This window comes from Montipora capricornis, chromosome 14 (genome assembly GCF_036669925.1).
Source record: "Montipora capricornis isolate CH-2021 chromosome 14, ASM3666992v2, whole genome shotgun sequence".
NCBI lineage: Eukaryota > Metazoa > Cnidaria > Anthozoa > Scleractinia > Acroporidae > Montipora > Montipora capricornis.
Genome location: NC_090896.1, coordinates 24,269,634 through 24,292,133, shown reverse-complemented (window position 1 = coordinate 24,292,133; position 22,500 = coordinate 24,269,634). Strand labels below are relative to the sequence as shown.

General features: G+C 39.8%; 1 protein-coding gene and 1 long non-coding RNA gene across 3 annotated transcripts in view; one reads left to right on the top strand and one right to left on the bottom strand.

Moving 5' to 3' along the window:
* LOC138032650 (probable DNA double-strand break repair Rad50 ATPase) overlaps nt 1–17,791 on the top strand; it is a 22,005-nt gene extending 4,214 nt beyond the window's left edge. For both annotated transcript variants that reach the window (XM_068880357.1, XM_068880358.1), the window contains exons 3-13: nt 1,121–1,231; nt 2,376–2,401; nt 3,329–3,496; nt 4,326–4,510; nt 6,976–7,131; nt 9,421–9,498; nt 10,253–10,336; nt 11,201–11,359; nt 14,374–14,404; nt 16,070–16,206; nt 16,821–17,791. In XM_068880357.1, coding sequence (XP_068736458.1) covers nt 1,121–1,231; nt 2,376–2,401; nt 3,329–3,496; nt 4,326–4,510; nt 6,976–7,131; nt 9,421–9,498; nt 10,253–10,336; nt 11,201–11,359; nt 14,374–14,404; nt 16,070–16,206; nt 16,821–17,027 — 1,342 coding nt within the window. In that variant the 3' untranslated portion in view covers nt 17,028–17,791. The remainder of the gene's footprint in view (nt 1–1,120; nt 1,232–2,375; nt 2,402–3,328; nt 3,497–4,325; nt 4,511–6,975; nt 7,132–9,420; nt 9,499–10,252; nt 10,337–11,200; nt 11,360–14,373; nt 14,405–16,069; nt 16,207–16,820) is intronic.
* A 3,040-nt stretch (nt 17,792–20,831) lies between these two features.
* The window catches only part of LOC138032913 (uncharacterized), a 2,575-nt gene continuing 906 nt past the window's right edge, over nt 20,832–22,500 (bottom strand). Inside the window, exon 2 of the long non-coding RNA XR_011128510.1 lies at nt 20,832–22,500. This exon is cut by the window's right edge and continues 548 nt beyond it. This is a non-coding gene — a long non-coding RNA (uncharacterized lncRNA).

The window sequence follows — 22,500 nt, the reverse complement described above, 5'->3', positions numbered from 1 at the left end:
AACTGAATTTTAATACCCATTTTGTTAATGATGTTTTAGAATGGAAAGAGATTTACAGCTTGCCATTTCGTACTTCCTTGGACACAAAATCGCGTGAATTCCAATACAAATTACTTAACAGGTGTCTTGTCACAAATTCATTTTAAAACAAAATTGGTATTATTCCATCTCCGGCGTGTTCCCTTTGTGGTGAAATGAACGAATCCCTGGTCAGGAGCATTTTTTCATTTGTTGCTGTTATACTAAGGATTTCTGGGCTGAGGTTATAAAGTGGTTAATTTGATAATCAAGGGGTAAAGATAGAACACCTTTCTGACAAAGATATAATGTTTGGTATTTTAAGATGCGAAGACGAATTATTTATTAATCATACTTTAATAATTGCTAAACAGTATTTATATTCTTGTCGACAGAACAAGTCTCTTCCTTCTATTAAAGTGTTTAACTCGAAAATTAAAATGATTCACCAGCTTGAGACAATGATCGCAAAATCAAATAATAAACTAAAAGTTCACAATATGAAATGGGTCAAGTACAAAAACAACTAGATGTATATAGAATCTCGTGTTGTTGCTGCGCTGTACTAGTCATTATATTTAGAAGCAGAAGGGAGTTAAGAGGAATTGTGGGGTGCGTTTGTAAATATATGATGTATCGTGTTTGTCTGTTAATGTGAATTATGTTTGTTTGTGGAAAAATGTATGTAACTTCAAATCAATAAAAATTAATAAAATATATATATATATAAAAAAAAAAAGGAAACTCGATTTGCATCACATCTGCTTCAGCATCACATCTGCTTCAATGTTTGATATTTCAATTGCTAACCCAAACAGCACTTTGGTTCTTCCTGTGAGTTTCTTCTCTGTGACTCTCAAAACAACTTGGTTGTGTAGAACAATACTAATACCACTTGCGTGCCTGTTTAAGCAATACCAATACCACCTTGCGTACCCAGCTGAGCAAATCGAGATTGATTCGCCCTACAAATTATCTACCAATAAATACATTTTCCCTTTCTGGGTGGGTACTTCTACATGTAGGTTGCCACCTCTAGGGGCAATTATTTATTATTGACATTATTGTTATAATTATTGTCTTTTTTCCTTTCTTTTTGAAGGAAACATACAAAGTCCTCTACATCCAATGCTGAAATTGGAAATATTGAAAACGAGTACATAAGAAATCTTCAACAGCAGATCTATTTCCTTGAATTGGAAGCTAACTATCTGTATCCTTTTCAACATGAGATATTAATGTGTATCTCCAGTTATCGCAATGTCAGGTGATGGTCTTTTTTTTTAAACTTCAAATGATCAGCCATCTGTCTCTACTGATTGACCCAATGACTCCTGGGGGTTCCCCATTGATGAGTAAAATCGTCCGGCATTAGGCAGTCAGCTGAGAGTAAAAGTTACTAAGTACCGGTATAATTAACTCAATTAATAATGGCCAGTTTAGGGCAGTTTAGGCGTCAAAAGGTTAAGATTGTTCATGTTTTCTTCTTCCCCACCCCTCACCCCCCTCCCAAATAAATAGGAAGAAAGAATGATCTGTTCTGCTAATCGCCCCATCTCGCAGTCGGAGACTGAATTAATGCTATGGGTGCAGCTCAACGAGGTCAGACTGAAGGGGCTGTGCAGCCGGCTACGCACTCGGCCCCTGAACATGACCCATGTATGACCGCGGAGTACAGCACCACAGCCAGATGGAGTAGGCTGGGAGTCGGTTTTGCTGAGGGAAGAAAACCGGTGTACCCGGAGAAAAACCCTTGGAATAAGGTTGAGATCGGCTGAATCTTAGCTCACATACGAACTTTGGATGCGATCCTGCGTATGCAGAGGTGGAGGGCACGAGTGTTACCGCACAGCCATCTTTACTAATAATACTATATTGTAACTGTATGCAGTATTTTTCTATGCAAGTCTAACAAAATCATTTAATTGGTGTTACTTTTAAAAAGCTTAATAATTTACTGGAATTGTATATTTTCTGAGTAACAGCAAAAGCTGGTGACCTTGAGGTGTTTAACTCTGGTCAGAGCTGGGTTTTTTTTTAGTTTAACAATTTCCTTATTTGGATGTAATGTAGCTCATGCATTTTCCGGCACATGCAGCTTCGATCTTATTTTTGTCCATATTTGGGCATGAAATTGGTGTCCTAAAACCCTCAACTTTGTTCCAAGTTTACTGAAAAAGAGTTGCAAGTTACAATGTACATGCTTCTGGTAAATTAATCAATCCTAACATGTTTTAGAGACTTTGCAATATCACAAACATTCTCATTTCACATTGGGTCATTAGTTGTCAGAGTATGAATTCCTGAGTATTAATGCATTGTGGAAATGCAAATCCTTAACTGCAGCAAAAAATTAGAAGAGAACAAGCACGTAAAGCTTCAGGTGAGAAATTTGCAGAAATCAGACAATGTTAAGAACACACTTTAAGGTGCTTAGACTATGATCAAAAAATCATTTTCTCTTTTTCTTCAGAGTTTGAAAGCGTGTTCGCTTAATGCCTGACTGGTAAAATTTTGAGCTTCGATTTTTATCCAAAGGCTGTTTATTTTGAGTGTTAGGTTTGGATTTCATGGTCTGCCACTACTCACATTGAAAACTGACCGATTGGACCTCAGAGGGTTGGATCAAGCGAAAAGTGACATAATTTATTCACTAGCTTAAATTTCAGCATGTAAACGCAACTTATTGTAATTTTATATGCAAAACACAAGTTTAAAAGTCTGAAAGCCTGAACCTCACGTGCTGCATATTAATTCAGCCGCGTACGCATACACGCATTGCATTTATAAACCAGTGAGTCATTGATGTCATTTTTTCCTCAACCCAGCTCTCTCAAGATTTTACTGTTAGTAATGGCAATAAATAACAAAATTCCAGTTAAAATAAACAGGTGTCTTTAAAATAAGAACTTAAAACTTGGGTCACTTAGTGTTAAGTTAACGTAGTTTTGAAATCCAAAGAAAAAGAAAAATTGTTTTTTAGTCGCAGTAGCACTTTAAAAATTAAACCAAACTAATGTTTGTCATTCCTCTTAGAGACTACTCAAATTTGCTTGTGGCTTTTAACGTCATGTGTCACGAAAAATATTGTTTTAATTGTTACAAATTATTGTGCATAATTTTGGAGAAAAAAACCTTTAGACCATCACTGTAAATAACAATTATTTGATGGTTAGTGTGGTTTGAACCATTCACTTTGTGTAGATCATCTTGCAAAGACCAGCACTCTGGCTAGGGTGGTCAATCACACACGGTGTTGAATCCATTGCTTGTTTCCTGTTTTGTGAATTTACCTTATTATTTCAAAAAGCCATTCCCCCTCGTGTTACGGAGGAAGCAGACCGCATGATGCGCAAATTGAGAGACCTTCAGTCGCAGGTGGATGAGCGAGCCTCAGATGTGGCCAGGAAAGAGTCACAGTTACACATGCTAGAAGCAGAAAAAGAATCTGCAATAAAGCGACTGCGAGATACTGAAGGTGAGGGAGATTGTACAAAACTTTTTCTCTGTAAAATTTATTCGTTTTATGCCATTATTTTTTAAAGTGGTGCAAGTACATGTAGAGCACAAAATAAATTGCGACAAACTCTTTACAGTTCTTGTTCATTTTTAAAACAATGCTATTCTCTGGGAGTGAAAAACTGTATCCTCAAACCGAGATGGGTCTCCTTGTCTGTAACTTCTTAGAATAATGATTGTTTTAATGGCTCCATGATTGTCAATTCTTTAGAAATGGTTGAGTGAATTACATTTATGAAGTGCTCTTTGTTAGAGATTAGAATTAAATACTTGGTCTGATTTTGTTAGTTAAGCAAAACTATTATATTTATTTATTGTCTGACAATTAGAGCACCCTCAAAATGCCACATTGCATTTGTGAATCTTTTCAACTTGAGTTTTGCACACTTTAAAATTACTGTGATTTCTTTATCAAGAACCTTTGCTACCTTCAAGTAAATAAACACACAAAATCAGACCGTGAGACTTTCATTTTCATTATGATCGTAATTATTATTATTACGATTATTGGCTATAAGCACGCAGCTAATTCTTGCTTGCTCTGTTTTTCTTACATCATACCTACAGACAATACATTGTAAACGTTCGCAACAATTTTATTTTACCGTAATTCCCGCGCAAAAATTTTGGACGGTTGTCTGTATCGCAAAAAGCTGTCCCGGTTTATACAAGCACGCTATTAGCCAATCAGATTTGAGGATTTAGGATTAAGGCCCGCTGATTGGCACACTTAAACCTTTATAAAAGAAATAAAAGTGTACCAACTTTTGTTTTCCTTGCGGCCATAGAGTCTCACGCTGCAGAGAAGCGCCAGCTGGTAAATGAGGTAGTGTCACTTAAAAAAATGGCTGATATTCATGATCGCGACTATGCTCGACGAGAACTTCAGGTCCATCAGTACAAAAGTGAAGCTGATAAAGGGCTAACGGCATTACAGGACACTGAAAGAAAAGTACAGAGCTACAGAATAGAGGTATGTAACAATCAAGAATTTTGCATTTTGTGCTTGTTTGTTGGCTTGTTTTAACTAAATCATGGTTACCGTATTCAAGAATGCCACTACAATGCAAATTACAAATTGGTGAATGATCCTTACCAGATATCTACAGCCATCGCGAACTGGTGGCTCAGCGGCTTTTCAGGACCAATGAAACACAATCACGACAGAACAGAACATTCAACAACAACTTTTAAGAGTTCCAACTGGCCGGAGGCAATCCAGTTGGGTATTTACAAGTGCAGCTGAGAAGTTGAACCAGGGATACCAGGAACAAAGTTAACCAGTGGTCAGAACATGGCTTGAACCCGGGATCCCAGATCTCAAGGCAAATGCCCCAAACATTGGGCCACACTGCCTCCCTAATCTGGTCGGGGGATCTTTCACTTCCTAAAATTAATTGTAAACCGCGTAACAAGCAGTCTGGCCAAAGTCCCCCACAAAAAGCATTGCAAATTAGTCCTGAAAAGCCTCGAGGGGAGAGACTAATGACTTCACTTCACTTCACTTCACTTCACTTCACATACTTAGTCGACCACTTCCCATAGGGGCTTTTCAGGGCCAATGAAACACAACCAACGAAACGAGAGAACAGAAGAACAACAACAACAACAACAACAACAACTGTTAAGAATCTCAACCAGTTGAACCAGGGACTACCAGGAACAAATTCATCGAGTGGTTAGAACGGGTTTTGAACCCTGGTGCTCCTGATCTCAATGCAAGCATCCTCACCACTAGGCCTAGTTTTACTCACATTCTGGCCCTGTAGACACGTTCTCGTTGGTTAAATCTGAGAACTATTCCTAGCGACGAAAGTTAATGCATTTTATTGGTTGTGAGCGAGCAAAAAAGTGTTCTCAATTTCCAGCTGAAAAGTGCATTTTCCATTTTGATATTGCACCTTGTTCTAAAATCCTGTTGACGAAGAAGGTGTGATTCTGCTTGACTCAAGTAAATATTCTGCAAGAACGAGGAACCCTAAATTGCAACAAAATAGAACTCCATCGTGTATTGGTCTAATAAAGAAGGAGTTTTATTATTGTATCTTTCACATAGTGCTCGTGCTATGATTGGTCAGTTTAGAGCACGGCACGACCCAGCTCTTGATTTCATGATTTACTTTTATGGGTGATTTGATTACAGCCGACAGATTGGCATTGAGAGACTAGGCGCATGATGCGTTACCCTAGTGTTGTGCTTGGCAACGGATCCGTTCAACTTGTATCGGTACACTGACCATTAAAGCCAGGAGCGCTGAATGCGGCGAGGCCGTCTTTGCTCCATTAGGTAGCCTACGTGAGGACGTCGAAGACGGCTACGAGGATGCTATCTATAGACCTTATTCATAAATGGCGGCAAATTTATAATTCTTTTGTCGAAGTGCAAATTAGCCTACCAAGCCTCGATACCATACAGTGAATTGAAAAGAATTCTTGCTCTAAAATGAGGCTTGGTAGGCTAATTTGCACGTGGACAAAAGAATTATAAATGTGACCGCCATTTATGAATAAGGTCTTTACCTCTTACTAAACGAGTTCGAGGTCCGCACTGTACAGCGGCTAGAATACGGCCCGTTAATTTAGCCAATCACAGCGCGCGTGCTATCTGAGATATACTGAATAAATATATAATTACCCGTTTTTGAGATAGGACGCAGCTTTTTTGAAACCTCTAATTTCATTGGATCCCTTTAGGGTGCAGCTCTATTATTGTTTTTAGGGTAAGGGTCCTTCGTTGATTGGTTGTTTGTTTTGGTCCATTGTTTTCTGAGCCAATCCCGAGAGCCGTTGTAATAGCTGCGTACTGACGCCCATTTTGCAATAATTTCGTGATTACTCCAAGTGGTTTGGCATCGAAACTGTGTATCAACATTCCACGAATAAAATTTACATCAACGGTGTGGTTATTTGGCGAGAGAATTGAGAATTTATTGTCAGGAGCTCTCATTCTCTACATAAACTCAAATTTGTATCAAAATGTGAAACGCGCGCTCAGGCGCGTAGAGCCTTTGCTTTTGTTAATTCCAAAAAGCTACAATTCTGTGTTATTCTCATAGCCGCCGCCTACGTCGTCCTTGCTTAAACTCCCCGTGATTTTCATATCCTCAGCGCTATGAAAAACAAGTAATGACGCAGGTATAAGTGATTCCCAAGGGTAACATTGCGGCAATTTGCGAACGTTGGTTTCACATTACTTGACGGGGCTAGAAGTTTGCTGAAATCCTTATAGAAAGCAGAAGTCAATTTTTCCACCGACAACCGTTGGCTCGAGAGTGTGCGTGACCTGGACCGTTTGATTCTCAGACGGTCCTGTCACGCACACTTTCCCTTTCCCGTGTGCGTGAGACGAGTGACCTGGCCCGTCTTGGAATCAGGCTTGCTCCCTACTGACGGAAAGTTTCTTTAGAGAACTAACCCTACCGTTTTCTTGATCTTTAGCTTGATAGAAAGGCTGAGGATTTTAACAAGCTGAGAATCGAGTTGGAAGAGAAGAAAGCAGAGTGCTTAAAGCTTAAGACTCAACTACAGGAAATGGACGAAAAGTTCTTTGATTCTCAAGCTAAAACAAAGGAGGAGTTAGGACGATCCCTCAGGGTAAAGTTATCGTAAAAGTGTGTTGTTGATAGATTTTAAAGAAAACCTTGGGTACCGTCTTGAAATTAAAGTTACAAAGATCAATCATAGCACTAGATAAGCAACTAAGCATTAAGCAGTTGCAGCCAGGCTGAAAAAAAAAATCCAGGCTTGAGCAGTACTGCGCAAATCACAATCACGGAATTTTACCAAAGGAACGCGTTTTCCATGTAAACAGTATTTTTCTGAATTCCGCGTTTGTTTTCATTGTCGGGAGAAAAATATATCTCATTATATAATGAAAAAGGCGTAGGCCCCAAAATGACCCAAAGGTTCCTGTGGTTGACACCTTTAAATGGGGGCCTAAAGAAATGACCTCGTTGACGGGAACAAGAAGGTCGCCGGAAAATATGATTTGTAGTTCATGCGATAATTTTCGAGTCATTGCAACTCGTTTGCCAAATGTGTAACAACTGGCCGGAAGTACATTTTTAAAATTGGCATAAACGGCGTTGACAGTTTGGAAGAACTCTTGTAAAAAGTTCAATTTCAAATTTGGCAAGAGCCTAAAAAAGGATGACATCAACGGCTACGAGAGGTTATCTAAAAATGTTCTTCCCCGTTATTGTGATAATTTTGCAATTGCTCCAAGTCGTTTCGCATAAAAAGTCTATGACATAAACTTTGCTAGACATTGTTTGAGCCCTTGCCTATGCTGGTCAGTAGTTAACTTAGTCACTCGCTGTGTGGCAGCCATCTTGTTGCAATGTAGTCAGTTTTATTTTGAATAAAGCCAATAGACCATATTCGTATTGCCAGTATTGAACTTGAACTACTACAAGTTGCAAAATTAGTGGAGACACCTCACCCTCTTGGGGCATTATTAATAATTACCTATTATCTCCCACACTATAGGCCCCACCCCCCCCCCCCCCCTTTATCAATGTTTCTAGCTATACAAAAAAAATTGCTGAGTACTTAAACAGTCAACATTGAACGGGGGAGAGGGAGGAGGGAGTTGGGAAAGGTTGGAATTGTAGATATGGTGGGTATTGGTAAGTAGAAAAGCTATTTTTTTCTTTTTTTTTTTTTTAACGGGAGTGTCTCACCAATTTGGCAACCTGTCGTAGCTTACAACGAAGGCTGGTGCGAGGGAATCTTTTCAAATTACAAATATCTTTTAATAGATTCCCCCGCATTAGCCTTCATTGCAAGCTAGCTCCAGTCCAATACAGAGAATGCGAATGTGGTCCATTCGATATGGTTACAACAAACTGTGTGAACATTCCCGAAATAAAATTGGTATAAGCGGAGTGGATGCTTGAGAGATGATTGAAAATATATTGCCAGATGCTCGCGTCCTTCACATAACCTCAAATTTGGTCATCTCACTTCAATGTCAAGGCGAAGTCGGCTAAGAAATGGACCAAAATGTAAAACACACGTGCGGGGCATGCAAAGCATTTGTTTTTGTTCATTGCATGCACTTATTGTTTTGTGTCGTTCTCGTAGCCGTCGTCGCCGTCCTTGCTTAAGCTTCCTGTTGTTTTGAGAACGGCGACAAAGCAGGAATGAAGCAGAACTTAAAACGCTCTTGCGGGGCGTGCCATTTGAACTTATTGGGTTTTTTTCGCTTTCGTTTTCGTCAGTGTCTTCGTTGCCTGAAGCTCCCCAGTATCGAAACAAGAACGACAGTAACAAAAACTTTTTTTGAGGCTTTTTTGATGTGTATGCTAAAATTATGAATATGAGATTTTCTCGAAGGAAGTATTAATTCAGCTGTGGGACATGCGCAGTAGGGACCGACTGGCACTAAGTTGCATAAAGCTCATCACGTGTTTTGTTTTTCAGCCAGAAATTACAAGGCTGTTGCCTAACAGGAGCCCGGTAGCCTGGGGCTCCCAAAGAATAGCTCTGGGCTCCTTAATTTTTCACAGCAACACCTTTCACTTCATATGTTGGGCTCCTAAGTTCTCAGCGTTTAGCTCTGAGGGCCCCTTTAAAATTTTCTTAGGCAGCAGCCTTGAATTACCGTGTATGTGTTTTTCGAACTCGTAAAACTTTCCGAATATGAACGCTATTCTCGCAGATGAAATAAGCTATTCAAACTTTTCGCCACAATTTGAAAAAAATCGGACCTACGTCAACCAAATGGCGCATGGGCGAGGAAAGGTGGTCGGTTTCCCGCACAATCGTTGTATTTAATGGCCAGTGTTAACATACGTACCTGCGCTTTTATTTGTGTTGTTGTGTCAAACTGATTTCCAAATACTGAATGCTATTTATGTTAGAATTTCTTTGCCTTTGTAGGAAGAGATACGACAACTTCGACTTCAGTTAAAAGAGAAAGAAATTAATGCTGAACAGGACAGAAGCCTAAGAAACAAGGTAGAAATACTGCTGCTATGAAACGCCATGTTCACCCAAAAGACAGTCATCGGTAGACAGTTTCCGGGTTCATTTGAAGAGCCTCTTTTTCAAAGCGAGGCAAGTGCGGTTTCTCCTATCAATTTTGCCGATTTTTTTCTTTTTTAAACTATATTCAGAATAGACTATGCTGTCATCGATATATTTCCCCAATAAATATTTCGCACTTGGACTCGTTATGAAAATGAAGTTCTAGTGAATTCCGCTGGAGGAACTTAACCTCACTTTTATGCGACGCGTTTGTGTGGTTTCTGCATGGTTGTGAAACTGTCTTATTCCTGTTTTCGATTGCAGGGCTATTCTTTGCACCGGCCCAAGTCAATTGTACTCGTGTTTGTTATTGATTAGAATCTATAAGCTAACTGCATTCATCATTAATGGGTATATTTCATTCATTTTGGGTATTCTGACTTTCTGCCCGATCAAAGACCACCTCTGTCTCCAGCTTTAAAATCTGCCCCGCCCCATTTTTCTTCAGGGTAGTTTTTACTGCAAGGAATGATTGCACTGATCTTGCTATATTATTATGTTATATTGTTGATTTTACGTTAATATGATTATGGCAGGAAGCAACGTAATCAGTTCTGAAGAAGCCTGAGATGATTTTTTTTCTCTCAACATTCGCATATTAAATTACTTCACATACTCCGCAGTTTAAGTGTATGATATCTCACGTGTTCTGTTTTGTCAGTGATGGTTCACGCTCTCTTTACAGATTCAAGACGACTGCACAGCGTTAATAAAAGAAAACGCTGCTTTGTCGGCGCAAGTTGTTGAACTACGAAAACAGATTGATATGGTGCGTCAATTAGCAGGAATCTGTTGAGCCCTTGTATAGCTGACTGTGCCATCTATATAATTGTTCGTTTAGCACCGTAAATACCAGCAAACAAGGTCATTTTTTTCACTCCGGGAGGCACACTGGTTACTCCTGTCCGCAAAGTATGACCTCTCTATTATTTTGCCCAGTTTACAAATGACGATTGTCAATGAGATCTTCCATAATATTGTTTGTTAAACTTTCGAATTGTCTAGGATCCAAACATAATTGACTCGTACACGCACATGTGATGCTCTCGGTAAAACCTGAAAGTTTGTCGATATCTTAAGTTGTTATTTTGTGGAATACGACAAAGAAATGCACTGAAAAATGCGTACCACGTGCAGCACGTCCATTTTTCCTTTTTTAATCCAATCATAGTTAATTAGAGGGGACTGGTTTTCAAGCTCGGCAAACCTCAAAGGAGCAAACAAAGATGCCAAGATTTAGGTTGGAAAGTCCACGACCGTGTACAATCTTTTGTTTTGCGCTCATGCCCTGTGCATGGATTACGTAACCAACACGTTTCTATTGTCTATTGGTTAGTTCCTCAGTACGGAGTAAACAAATACTGTGTTTTGTACACGATCAAGGCCAAAAAAAAGAGAGAACAAAAACCTACAACAAGGAAATTTGTCGGGTTCCATAACCATTTCCCTGTATTAACTATGATCGAATAATGTTATTGCTTTCTGGCTTTGTGTTTGCCGTAGCTGTTGTCGTTTCTCGTGTTGGGCGGTTTGTCGTCATGACTTTGTTGTTATCGAGTCAACGCAAACAAGAACGAAGTTTATTTTGAAATTTCACTAAAATTTGACCATACATTGAATTTTTTCCCTACAGGATCGCGCCCACAAGGATGAAAAAGATTTTCGCCGGCAAGCAAATATTCAAGAACTTGTAACGCTGAAAGAAAGCGAGAAGCACCTGCAACAAGAGTTGGAAAGGACCAAAGAGCTGTTGAGATTGGAACAACACAATCACAGGGAGACACTTCAAAAGGTAGATAGCTAATGATCTCCTTATCGTACACTTTCATTTCACTGCAAGTTTCTTACGAGTCAGTCACCCCTTTCCAATCATTTTTACAGCAGTCTTTTAATCCAGTGTCAAAACTGATTTCGTAGTCAATTGCGTGGTCAATTTCGTATGTATCAAGGCTAACGGTTTCAGACTTTAATTCTAATGCGTACTAGAAGCGTAGGAAAAATAAGCAACGAAGTAGTGGAATAGAATTGGGAAGAAGGAATTTTTCGAAATCCTTCAGTTGTTGATTAAAACAACTTCTGGTTCAGTTCGTCGGTGATCAGCCGCAGTTAACGCTTGTTTCATTTTAGATGTTCGTAATTATTATCAATTGCGTCGGAGGACAAAACAATTCACAGGCAGCCCAAGCTCGGTATACGATTTATAGAATTTGTATGGGAAAATTACCTTTAAGCTTATAAATGCTAAAATAAGCTGTAAATGTAGAAATAAACTTCGCTTACCTCTACGTACAGTTGTCCTCGTCTTTTTTGTGCAATCGGATGACAAACTGTGTCAGTTTTAGACGGGTTTGTGGCTTTCGAATTTTTACGATGTCGTTAGTTGTCATTTCCCCTCATAAAGGGAAGAAAAGCTGGTGACTCGCGGCGATCTCGTCCCACGAATATCCCTCGGGCCAGATAAATTTCCTGTCACAGCAACTCTACACTGGGACCACACAGCGATTTTTGGGGGATAAATTTCAAATAATGTTCAGCTTTCTATAATCTTCCCATGCGTTCAGCTAGCTATAAATTCCAAATAATGTTCGGCTTTCTATAATTTTCCCATTCGTTCGGCTAGATGTGTGGCTACGGCCGTTATAGCTTGATGGCGATCGAATTACATTCTGCACTCTCATTGACCAAGTGTTTCAAATTGTCCAACGAGAGTGCAGAATGTAATACGATCGCCATCAAGCTATAACGGCCGTAGCCACACATCTAGCTGAATGCATGGGAAGATTGTAGAAAGCCGAACATTATTTGGAATTTATCCGCCAAAAATCGTTGTGTGGTCCCGGAATGGAGTTGATGTGATGGGAAATTTATCTGGCCTTACGGCTGTGGTGTATTTACGGCGATTCAGACCGTTGCTTTGTGATGCGAGAGCAATTTGTGGGACGAGATCGCCGCGAGTCACCAGCCTTTCTTCTCTTTATGAGGGGAAATGACAAGTAACGAAATCGTAAAAATTCGAAGGCCACAAACCCGGCTAAAACGGACACAGTTTGCCCTCCGATTGCACAGAAAAGACGAGGACAACTGTATTTAGAGGTAAACGAAGCTTATTTTTACATTTACAGCTTATTTTAGCATTTATAAGCTCAAAGTTAATTTTCCCATACAAATTCTATAAATCGTATACCGAGCTTGGGCTGCCTGTGAACAATTATGCTCTGATGGCTTTAAAATTTGACTCCAAATATTTTATCAACCTTCAGCACTGGGTTTAGGTAATTCCCTTCAAAATGACGTATACTATCTAGATATTTGTCAAACTTGTCAAAATTGATATTTACACACAGGACATTAAAAAAGTGCAATAACAAGATGAGATCACCATGTTTGTTTTCGCGCTGCATGCCCCTTTATTTTATAACTGTTTTGAATTACGCGAGAAGCGTTCAAAACTTGATCAACCGGAAAAATTATCGTTACAGTATATAGCAAAAGCTACTGGATATTGCTGAAAATTTGAACCTACTTGTTTGTCCGGGGCTATATTGTTTTTGTAAAAGGATTTCAAATTGCTGAATCTTGCAAAGAAATGTAAGCAAATTGAACGACTGCAGTCATCACCTTGCACTCGGTTTCTTGCTCCACGTGCAGTTTAACGTCATGCATTTGTATGTAAATACTACAACTTCTACTATCCAACTTTTTTTTCCCATTTAAATATGTTTTCCGTGTACCTATTACGAGTAAATAAAACCATTAAATTAAAAAGGGGGGAAGGAGGGGGTCACGTTGCTCGTTTCTTCGCAACATGTCGAACAAATGGACGGCTTCAAAATGATCATTTTCCGCGAAAGGACTGGGGCGGCCTTTGTTGTCTTGTTTCAGCTGGCCAGCGAAAAACGCCGTTATCTTCGAATTCGCAATGTTATGCGCCGTATGAGATGCGTGGTGCAAAACAAGGGAATCACCTGAAAAATTCTTCCTCGATTTTTTCGTATCTCATGTAGTTCTTTGCTCTCGCTATGATTTGTGTACATTTCACTGGCGCCGCGCCAAAACAGATCCAACAATCATCCTATTCATTTTGCGACATCCATGAGATGCTAGATCATTCCCTGTGGTATCTTATGGTGATTCAAAATGGCTTAGAAAGTTTCATAAATGAAGTCCCGAAGGGCTGTCCAAATTCCTTGGAAGGGTCCGTCGCCCGGTTGACTCAGTTGGTTGAGCATCGGACTTCTTAGGCGGTGAGTTCAACTTCGACCGGACCAACGCTCCAGGAGTCTTTAAATAACTGCGGAGAAAGTTCTTCCCTTGTATAATTACTTCTGCGAATGGTTAGACTTTCAGTATTCTCGGATAAGGACTATAAAGCGTAAGGCCCCGTCTCACAACAAAGCTCTAAGGGGAGTGGTGACTAATACAACTGCACTTCACTAAAGTAAGCATACCTGCAGGAGGAACTTTCGACAGGTTAGGGAATGCTCACGAGGTTTTCTTTGACAGCCACTCCCTTATCCACATATTCACTCTCTTCTGTCTCTTCCTTTTCTCTTATCTTAACACTATCTTGGCTTTAATTTGCAACCACTTGCACTGCTAGCTATTCATCTTAGCCTGTGATAGATAGAACAAATAGTGCCAATTGTATAAGCACTGTCATTTTCTCGTTGGAAATAGTGTTTATAGAGTCAATTTTCCCTCAAAGATTATGTAAGCACAAGGTATTACTTCCTTTGGCATGCACGATCTCCTTTATCACCTGACGTTGCGTTCTCCGTAAATTGAATGCATTGTTGTTTCTTTTAGTTGTCCAGAGAGGAGCAAGCATCCCTCGAAGGTGAGTGTTTAATAAGTTTAATAGACTAGTGAGGATTTACATATCTGACCCCGGTTGTTCAAACGATGGATAGCGCTATCCGCCGCATAAATCACTCTCCAGTGGATAAGTAATAGCGAAATCGATTGCGCTATCCATTGGATAGTGATTTATCCGGTGGATAGAGTTATCCACCTTTCGAACAACTGGGGCCTGAAGGAGAATGATAAGGATCACAACTGAGATGACGACGTTTGCTGGATCAACCATCATATAACTGACGACTTAAACTTGTTATGGCAGCCTTCTTTGTAATCACTTTTCTTGAATTCGCTTCTCTCTCCGTTAACCATATTCTCGCAAGAACCTTCCCACAGTTAAGGTAGGAGTGTCTACAATAGATGGTTTGAAACCAATCAGAATGATGTAATGTACACTTGACGGTGGACGAACAAAAGGAGCCAATGAGAGATCTTTTGCTTTTGTCCACCAACATGGCGACGATCACGTAAATTAAAACCACCAATAAGAGACACAAGTAGTTGACTCACAACAGGAAGACCAAAATTAAGAAATAGTCATCTTTACGTTACATATTCCACTTCCACTTCCACTTCCCCCCTTCCTTTCAATGTTTGTTACGGAAAAGGAAGTCTTGTTGTTAGGGGAGGTGGTTATATGGAAATATTACAAGTGGGGGTGGGGGGTTGCCAAACATTCCCAACATTCCCAAAAAGGGGAGTAAGTGGCTCAACCCCTTGGTCGCTTATTGTAGTTTGAACGATGAGAAAAAAATGGGGGGAGTCACCTGCTTGGTCTCGGAGAAAAAAAATCAGATAATTCCTTGTCACTAGAGATATCATAAACGTTAGAGCTAACCCGTAACCAACGTCTTTAAGAGCACTACCGCCCACGGTATTCAAGGAAAAGATGATAAGAGCAGAAATTATTAACCCCTACAGTGTGTTTTTAGAGGGGAACACGAAGGGAATTGTGTTAAAAAATGAAGGTAGCCTACCTGACTTAGTTAAGGCGGTTAACTAAGAAAGCTACACTCCCTGACGTCATCTTTTTCATCAATTTCGCTCAGTGCACGCGTTGAATGTTCGATTTAGCGAAACACTACAACAATGATCGGAAAACGTCCTTAAAAGAGCAGTGTTGCGCTATTTTAGTCAACTTCAAAACACTAAAATACGTCTTTGCATCAATGAAGACCAAAAAATAATGCGTTAGTTTTGTTACCATAGACCCGTATCATTCAATGTCCAAACCAAAGATTTTGCCCGTCGAACCTCTCATTCAGTGTGAGGCTGGACGGGCAAAGACAATGCAAAGACAATGCAAAGACAAAGTCTTTATTCCCCACGGACTCCAAAATGGCCGCCGAGTGATAAAGGTGAATTGAAGTGCACTGAAGCTATACTTTGTTGTTTGCGGCCAAGGATGGAGAGGATGGAAATGGATTGAATTTTGAAAAAACTGGGCAATTTTTGAGAAAATCGCCAAAACTCAAATACGAATAGCTCTTTGTGCCATAAATACATTTCATATGTTCTCAGTGGGTTGTCAGGAATGTTGTACGTGTGAGCTAAAGTACTAATTTAGATTTTACCCGGCTTTGACTTGAAGATGGCACATTTAGCATGCCATTGCCCCTTTAAATCAAATTTTTCTTATCCTCAGCCAACTTGAGGCGAACTCAACTACGCAATGAGTTAAATGAAGTGGAAGGACATCAAGATTCTACTAACACGGAAAACGTCGCATTGAAGAGAGACAAACTACTTCTCACAGACGAGGTAGCCAACTTGAACTCCAAGGTATGGATGTTTTTATTGGAATTTAGGCATGCATAAGAGTGCATGACTGAATCTCGTACCAGAACAAAACGCGCAACTGGCAACGGCGTTGCTAGATATATTTCTTGCACGAATTTTTTTAAAACGGTGGGGAGGGTTGGATGCAGTGAGGGTGTTGCTGCAGCGTTGTCAGATTCCTTTGTTGTAAAAACGCCTTATGGATGCCAGTTATTTGACTTAGGCAATGACGTCAGAAAGAGGGTGGCGTTGACAAAAAAGGAGATTTCTTTTTAATCTTTCCAGTCGCTGGAAATTTAGTTGAAACCCATTTGAGTCGTTTTCATTAAAGACTAGAAGTCACCATTACACTGTACTTTTCGGGTGTTCATTTGAGAACCATTCCATTTTAGGAATATGTGTTCGTTTGAAAAAACGTTAGTCCGTCATTATGTTAATTTGATAAACAGAGTATTCCTTACTAAAGAGTGCTCCCTTGGTATCGTCACACAGCGTCGCTTTTTCCTACTCGAAACAAATAGTCTTGCATTGACATAACGTAATGAAAGCTACATGGACTGTCACAGGCCCGACACAAAACGACAAAAACATTTTTCTTTTTCTTTTGTTCTCCACAGTTGGATGAGCGTTACGAAGAAATCGAACGTTTGAAGTTGAGACTCGAGGAATCTGAGTCACGCTGTTCGCATCTGGAGTCCAAAGTTCGCATGCAGAGAAGCCTGGAGTCAATAAAATGGGAAGAGTTTGAAAAGCTGGCCACCACTATGAGAGAGTTCTCGAGGTCCATGAGTCCATCCAAAAGTGGCAGCTTTGCGGACTATTGAAACCAGACGGGTCCCCAGTCCCTGATAATCGGTGCTAATACAAAGCAGTGGTGAAGCAAACTGTTGGCAGCAATATAGTTGGTTTTGCTTTCGACTTCTTTTGATTAAGCTATTTGAATGGAGCTCCGAGGGAGAACTTAAAGCTAAAACGTTACGCTACTGGTGATGTTGCTTCAACATTCCCTTCATTTGTCAATGGGCTTTTGCTTTATTGCGTTTTAAAATTGTTTTGTCTATTGAGACGACGACTGCAAATGTCGGTTAATGTACTGAGAAGTGACTTGGCATAGCTTCATTAAATAACAACATCAAATTGCAGGAAAACAAAAGCAACGATAAGGGAATAAAAGGATTGCTACAAGGCGTCTCTAATATAAGCTACCAGAGTGGTCCTCGATAACTTATTACTCGATAACTCATTCCTAATACCTTTAGGGAGACTGGTACAATGGCAACGGGGGACTGTGGCTACAATAAGTTTGTACTCAAGTCGACCAAAGACGCGTGCAAAATGGAAAGAACAGAGCTATTACACGTAATCCACCTGCTATTTGCGAAGGAGATCCTAATATATAGACCGACTCGGCAAACTCAATGACCGTCATTGTCTTCACGAGTGGTTTTTCAGTTCGCTTAGCGAGTGACAACCGAAACTTCCGTGAAAAGTGTTCCTTTCCCAGCTCATTTAAAGTTAAGCTAGTCAACAAGTTCCAATAAAATGCTTATTACTGGGTTGCCGTATGGCAATCCCAGTCGGAAAATGGGTATATTTCTCCGTTGTTTTACTTTTTTTTTTTTTTCCGTGTCATGAAAAGCCGTGCCTGTCACCCTCCTGCTAAGTGGTGTCTTTGTGCATAGAGTCTTCTGTACGTGTTGTGTTAGGTTTGAGGGGGCAGGGGTAATGCGTAGATTTCTCTGGTGTACTCCGGGATAATATTTCATTAAACTTTTTATATCCGCGGTTCAAAATTAATGTTGTTTTCATGTCGTAAATTTTGTTTCATATGGCAAAATATTTTATTCTCGATCGACCGTCCATAAAACTTCCTTCTGCTCTTCCTAGAAACTGTGTATCACCATTTATTTACTTTTGCATAAATATTTGTTTCGCATAAAGCAAAATCTGTACCTTGCTTGGTCCGCATTTGTTAGCGTTAAAATAGAATTTTCCGTCCAATGCTTCTGTTCCTAAGTGGAATGTTTTTTAGGTCGCCCATCCAGATACTAACCCCGCCGGACTGAGGTTAATTTCAGTGACTTTTGACATTACAAAGCTGACGGATGTTCAGAGTGCACGCTTAAACTTGTGGTAGAAAGAAGTTGTGAGGGATCTTGGAAATGATCAACATGTCAGCCCAGAAGCCAATGTTTCTCGATTCCCTTTTATTTTCTTCAATCTTTCTTGATTCAGTACTTTGCTAGTAACCACATCCAAGGTGATCTGGTGACGTCATGAAGAGGCCTGGGGCCTGTTTCTCGAAAGACCCGGTAACTTACCGTGCCCGGTAAGTCACCCGGTAATTACCCGATAAGTTTTCGGGTGTTTCTCGAATCTCCCGTTAATTTCGATCCCGTTATTTTTCCCGATAACTTGCCCGGTAACTTACGGGAGCTTTGGAGCTCCCGTTACTCTCCCGTTAAAGTTTACGGGTAACATCATTTTTCTGCAACAAAACAAAATGGCTGCCGAAGACGGACTTTTGTTACGCAGTTTGTCGGCCAAGAACATACGAATGGAGGCCTGTACTGAATCATATGACCGATACAGAAGTCGTTGAGAGGCATAGGTTGTCAACAGGAAGATTAAATTGGCTGATTGAACGTGGTATTGTAAAGAAGATCTAGAGAGACAGCAATTCGCGGAGACTCAGGCAAACCAATACAGGCTAATAGTCAAGACGTACCCACCTACTTTCGGTGCCGTAAAACTACAGATGTTAATATATTAAACTTCAATGGAATCGGCAATAAAGCAAGCCTTGTGTTGGCGTGTGTCTACTTTTTTTTACATCTAAATTCGCAGCACCCAGAGTCTTAATAGGGAACAACTAGCTGCAGCATTTCCAGCAAAAAACAAATGACATGTTGTTAGAAAAAAAAAACATACAAATAAATAAATAAATGGGATGCACACTACTGGCAGGGAAAATTTGGAAAGGAAAAGCGATCGACCATCACGTGATATTGAGCAAAAAACAAAACACACCCAGGTAAATGCTGCATGTTTGTCTGAAACAGCAAAGAGGAAATTGTCTCCTTGTGTAAGAATAAAACATGCTTGTGTTCGAGAAAAAAAGGAATTATTACATGGCCATGGACTCAAACTCGACAAAACCTATCAATTAATGCTCATCAAACAATGAACTTCTTTGCGTACGTTGTTTCCACGGCGGTCCGCTTTGTCTCTGTTTTGTTTTGGTGGTGTTCAAGTGTGACAATAAATTCATGTTTATAAATATTTCAGGCAATTGTGACCGTACTTTACCCTATAGCTGGCTTTCCCACAGTGATTGGAGCAATTGATAGCTCTCTCATTCCTATCTGGCACCCAGACAGTGATGAACATCTCTCCGTTTGCCACAAGGGTTTTCATGCTATTAATTTGATGAGAGTGTGCAATGCTCACCTGCCATCTACAAATTTTGTTTGCATATGGCATGGCTCTGTACATGATTCAACTATTTTTGATGCCAGCTACTTGCAAGCATGTATGGAGGGTGGAGGAGGCGGGAATGGGTGACTCCTGGGAGACTGTGGGTATGCAATCAATCCCTACAGGTACCAGAAGGCCCATACAAAAATGAAGAACACCACTGAGAGGGCCTTTGGCCTAAGGAAGACAAGATTTCCCTCCTTGATTACTCTGATGGGCAGTGCAAAGCAGCAAATTTCTGCCTCGCCTCCATTACTCAATAGCTTCTACATAACTTAGGCCCAACTTAACTCAAATATTTTCTTTTGTTTAAGATAAATCTCAACACCAGAGAGATATTTGCAAAGCTAATAAGAGGCATGAGTTAATTTAAACTATAACGGAACAAACTGTTTTGAACTTTTTTGCAATGCAGAGCAGTTTGGTAGGGATCACCTCGGTTAAAGACTTGATTATTGCTTCTTGCTAGCTAGGCCTTGAAAGTGACAAAACATGGAGAGAGTTTTGTTAAATTTACTGTGCATTGAAACCAATTTTCAAGGAGAACATGGAAAAATGTATTTGCCATAGATGGAAAGATTCAACTTTGCAGTGAAAAACACTTGGAGTGAGGTGCACTCTAACAGTAACATTAATTTTATTGGGTCACTTTGTCCAAAAGCCCCTCAACAGTCATCAGGTGAGTTCATTTTAAATGACACCGCAAAAAAGGGAAACAGTAAGGGGGCTTTCATTTATTAGGCACATCAGGGGGGGGGGGGGTAATGTTATTTTGGAAAAGTATTCAGGGGGTTGTCATATATTGAGCAGCCTTTTGAGGGGGGTTGATTGAAATGTTGGCTTTTCCACTTCATTTCGCTGACTTCAAAGCTGAATGTACCTATTGGAAAAGATTTATAATATTACACCCATTTTCCTGGCCATTGGAAAACTGTTCCTGGAAACACGGAAATGCCTGTATTGGGAAATACCTGTAATGATTAACTCCCAATGGTCTGGACATGGAAATGCACCGCCCTTCCTGTGAAGTTTTAAAAGTGAGGGATGCCATATATTTTACTTTTTGTGATGGTATGCAAGCTGAACAGGGGCGTAGCGACCATACACGCACATACCCACATGCATACCTCCAAAAATCCAAAAAATAAACATTTTATTTTATTTATTTATTTGATATTTCCATTGTAAAGGGAGAGGTCTCTCCCTTTTCCTGTAGTCACATTTACCGTGGATAATGCACTCGTCTACTAAACACTTATATCAGTAGTTCCAAAGGTTGACAAATAAACAACAAAGTTACTGCGAGTGAATAGTTAGCATTTTTTTCATGCTTTGATTTATGAAACTTACCCCCGGAAAACATGGGAAATGGCATTTCTGAGGCCCTAATAATAAAAATTTTCTGGGGAGCATGCCTCCAGATCCTCCCTAGAGGCTCATGCAGAAAGCCCTTGTTTCACTGCACCTTCCTGTGGGTACCTATTAAAACGGAAAAACCCTGCTACGCCTCCTGCTGAATTGTTGCTTCTAAGGATATAGATGATTAGAGTTGAAAATGTTGAATATAAGCGTTAATGCTAATAACACATGAATGCATTGGATGAACTGTCTGAGCTGTTCTGCTTTCATGTATAAGTTGGGTGGCTCCCGTATGTATGAGGGAGAGAAAGAGGGGGGTTGAGATATAATGCTGGATAAAGATTGGGGTTATGTGATTGTTGCCATTACTATAGAGGGGGGTTGGAAAATGTTTGAAGGACTTTCCAAGTAATTTTGCCAACCACCCCCTTCCTATGAGCTAATAAATGAAACCCCCCTGATACATACAAGCAAAATAGTTTTGCATCTATGTTAAAAGTAACAACAAAAAAACAAACAAAAGCCAAAACTTGACAATAAAATTGCCCAAGACATGGAGCATTCATAAAAATAAAACTACTAATAAAATTAATCATTCAATTGCTTCATTTCCATTGGTCGAGTGTTATATAAATATAATGTAACACAAAGTGATTCTAGAATAGGGTACCTGGCCACTATTGTATTCTTGCAGTAGTGCCCTTTGAAGTACTAGGCATATAATAACAGACGCTATTCCTACACAAATTAAGTAGACGGGTATTCTAGAATCTAGCCAGTCTTGTTTATGATCAACCGGACATCTGTCTCAAAGACATGAAAATGAGTACAACAAAATCAATCTTTTCTTAAGACTGCAAATTTACCACCAGATCACCTGGACTCGTCATGGCTTAACAAAACCCTGTTGATCAAATGTGATTTCAGGATGACTGAGTATTATCAGAAACCCATAAGGGTTGAGACGTGTAACGGCCCCTTGTGTGCTGGTAGCTTGTAAGATGCTATCACAGTTTGAAATACTGACGACACATTTAATTCAGCATTAAAGTCATTATTGCCGCATGAAAACAATCAGGTTTAAGGGGGGTGGCTCTTAACTACCAAACTGTTGCTACGGACCCCTTCAAATAATCATTTCTTGAGTCTCTTTAACTCTGCAGTTACCATTTTTTGCCAAGTGTGTTCTATTTATTTTAACAATTCATCTACTGATTCGACTGACAACCATATTTGGTAAATCACATGGCCAAAAAAGAAAATGCCTAAAAACTCAGCGAGTTAACTATGTTTTTCACAAATTTTTAATGCAACAGTACAAGAATAATCTAACACAAAATCAGTGTAGCATGGATTTATGGCCCTCCTCTGTTGCACTTTTCAAAATATCAGTTCCATTTTTTGCCCAAATAGAAATTCCAAGCTACAGTTTATAAATATTGATGGGACGGTTCCCATCCG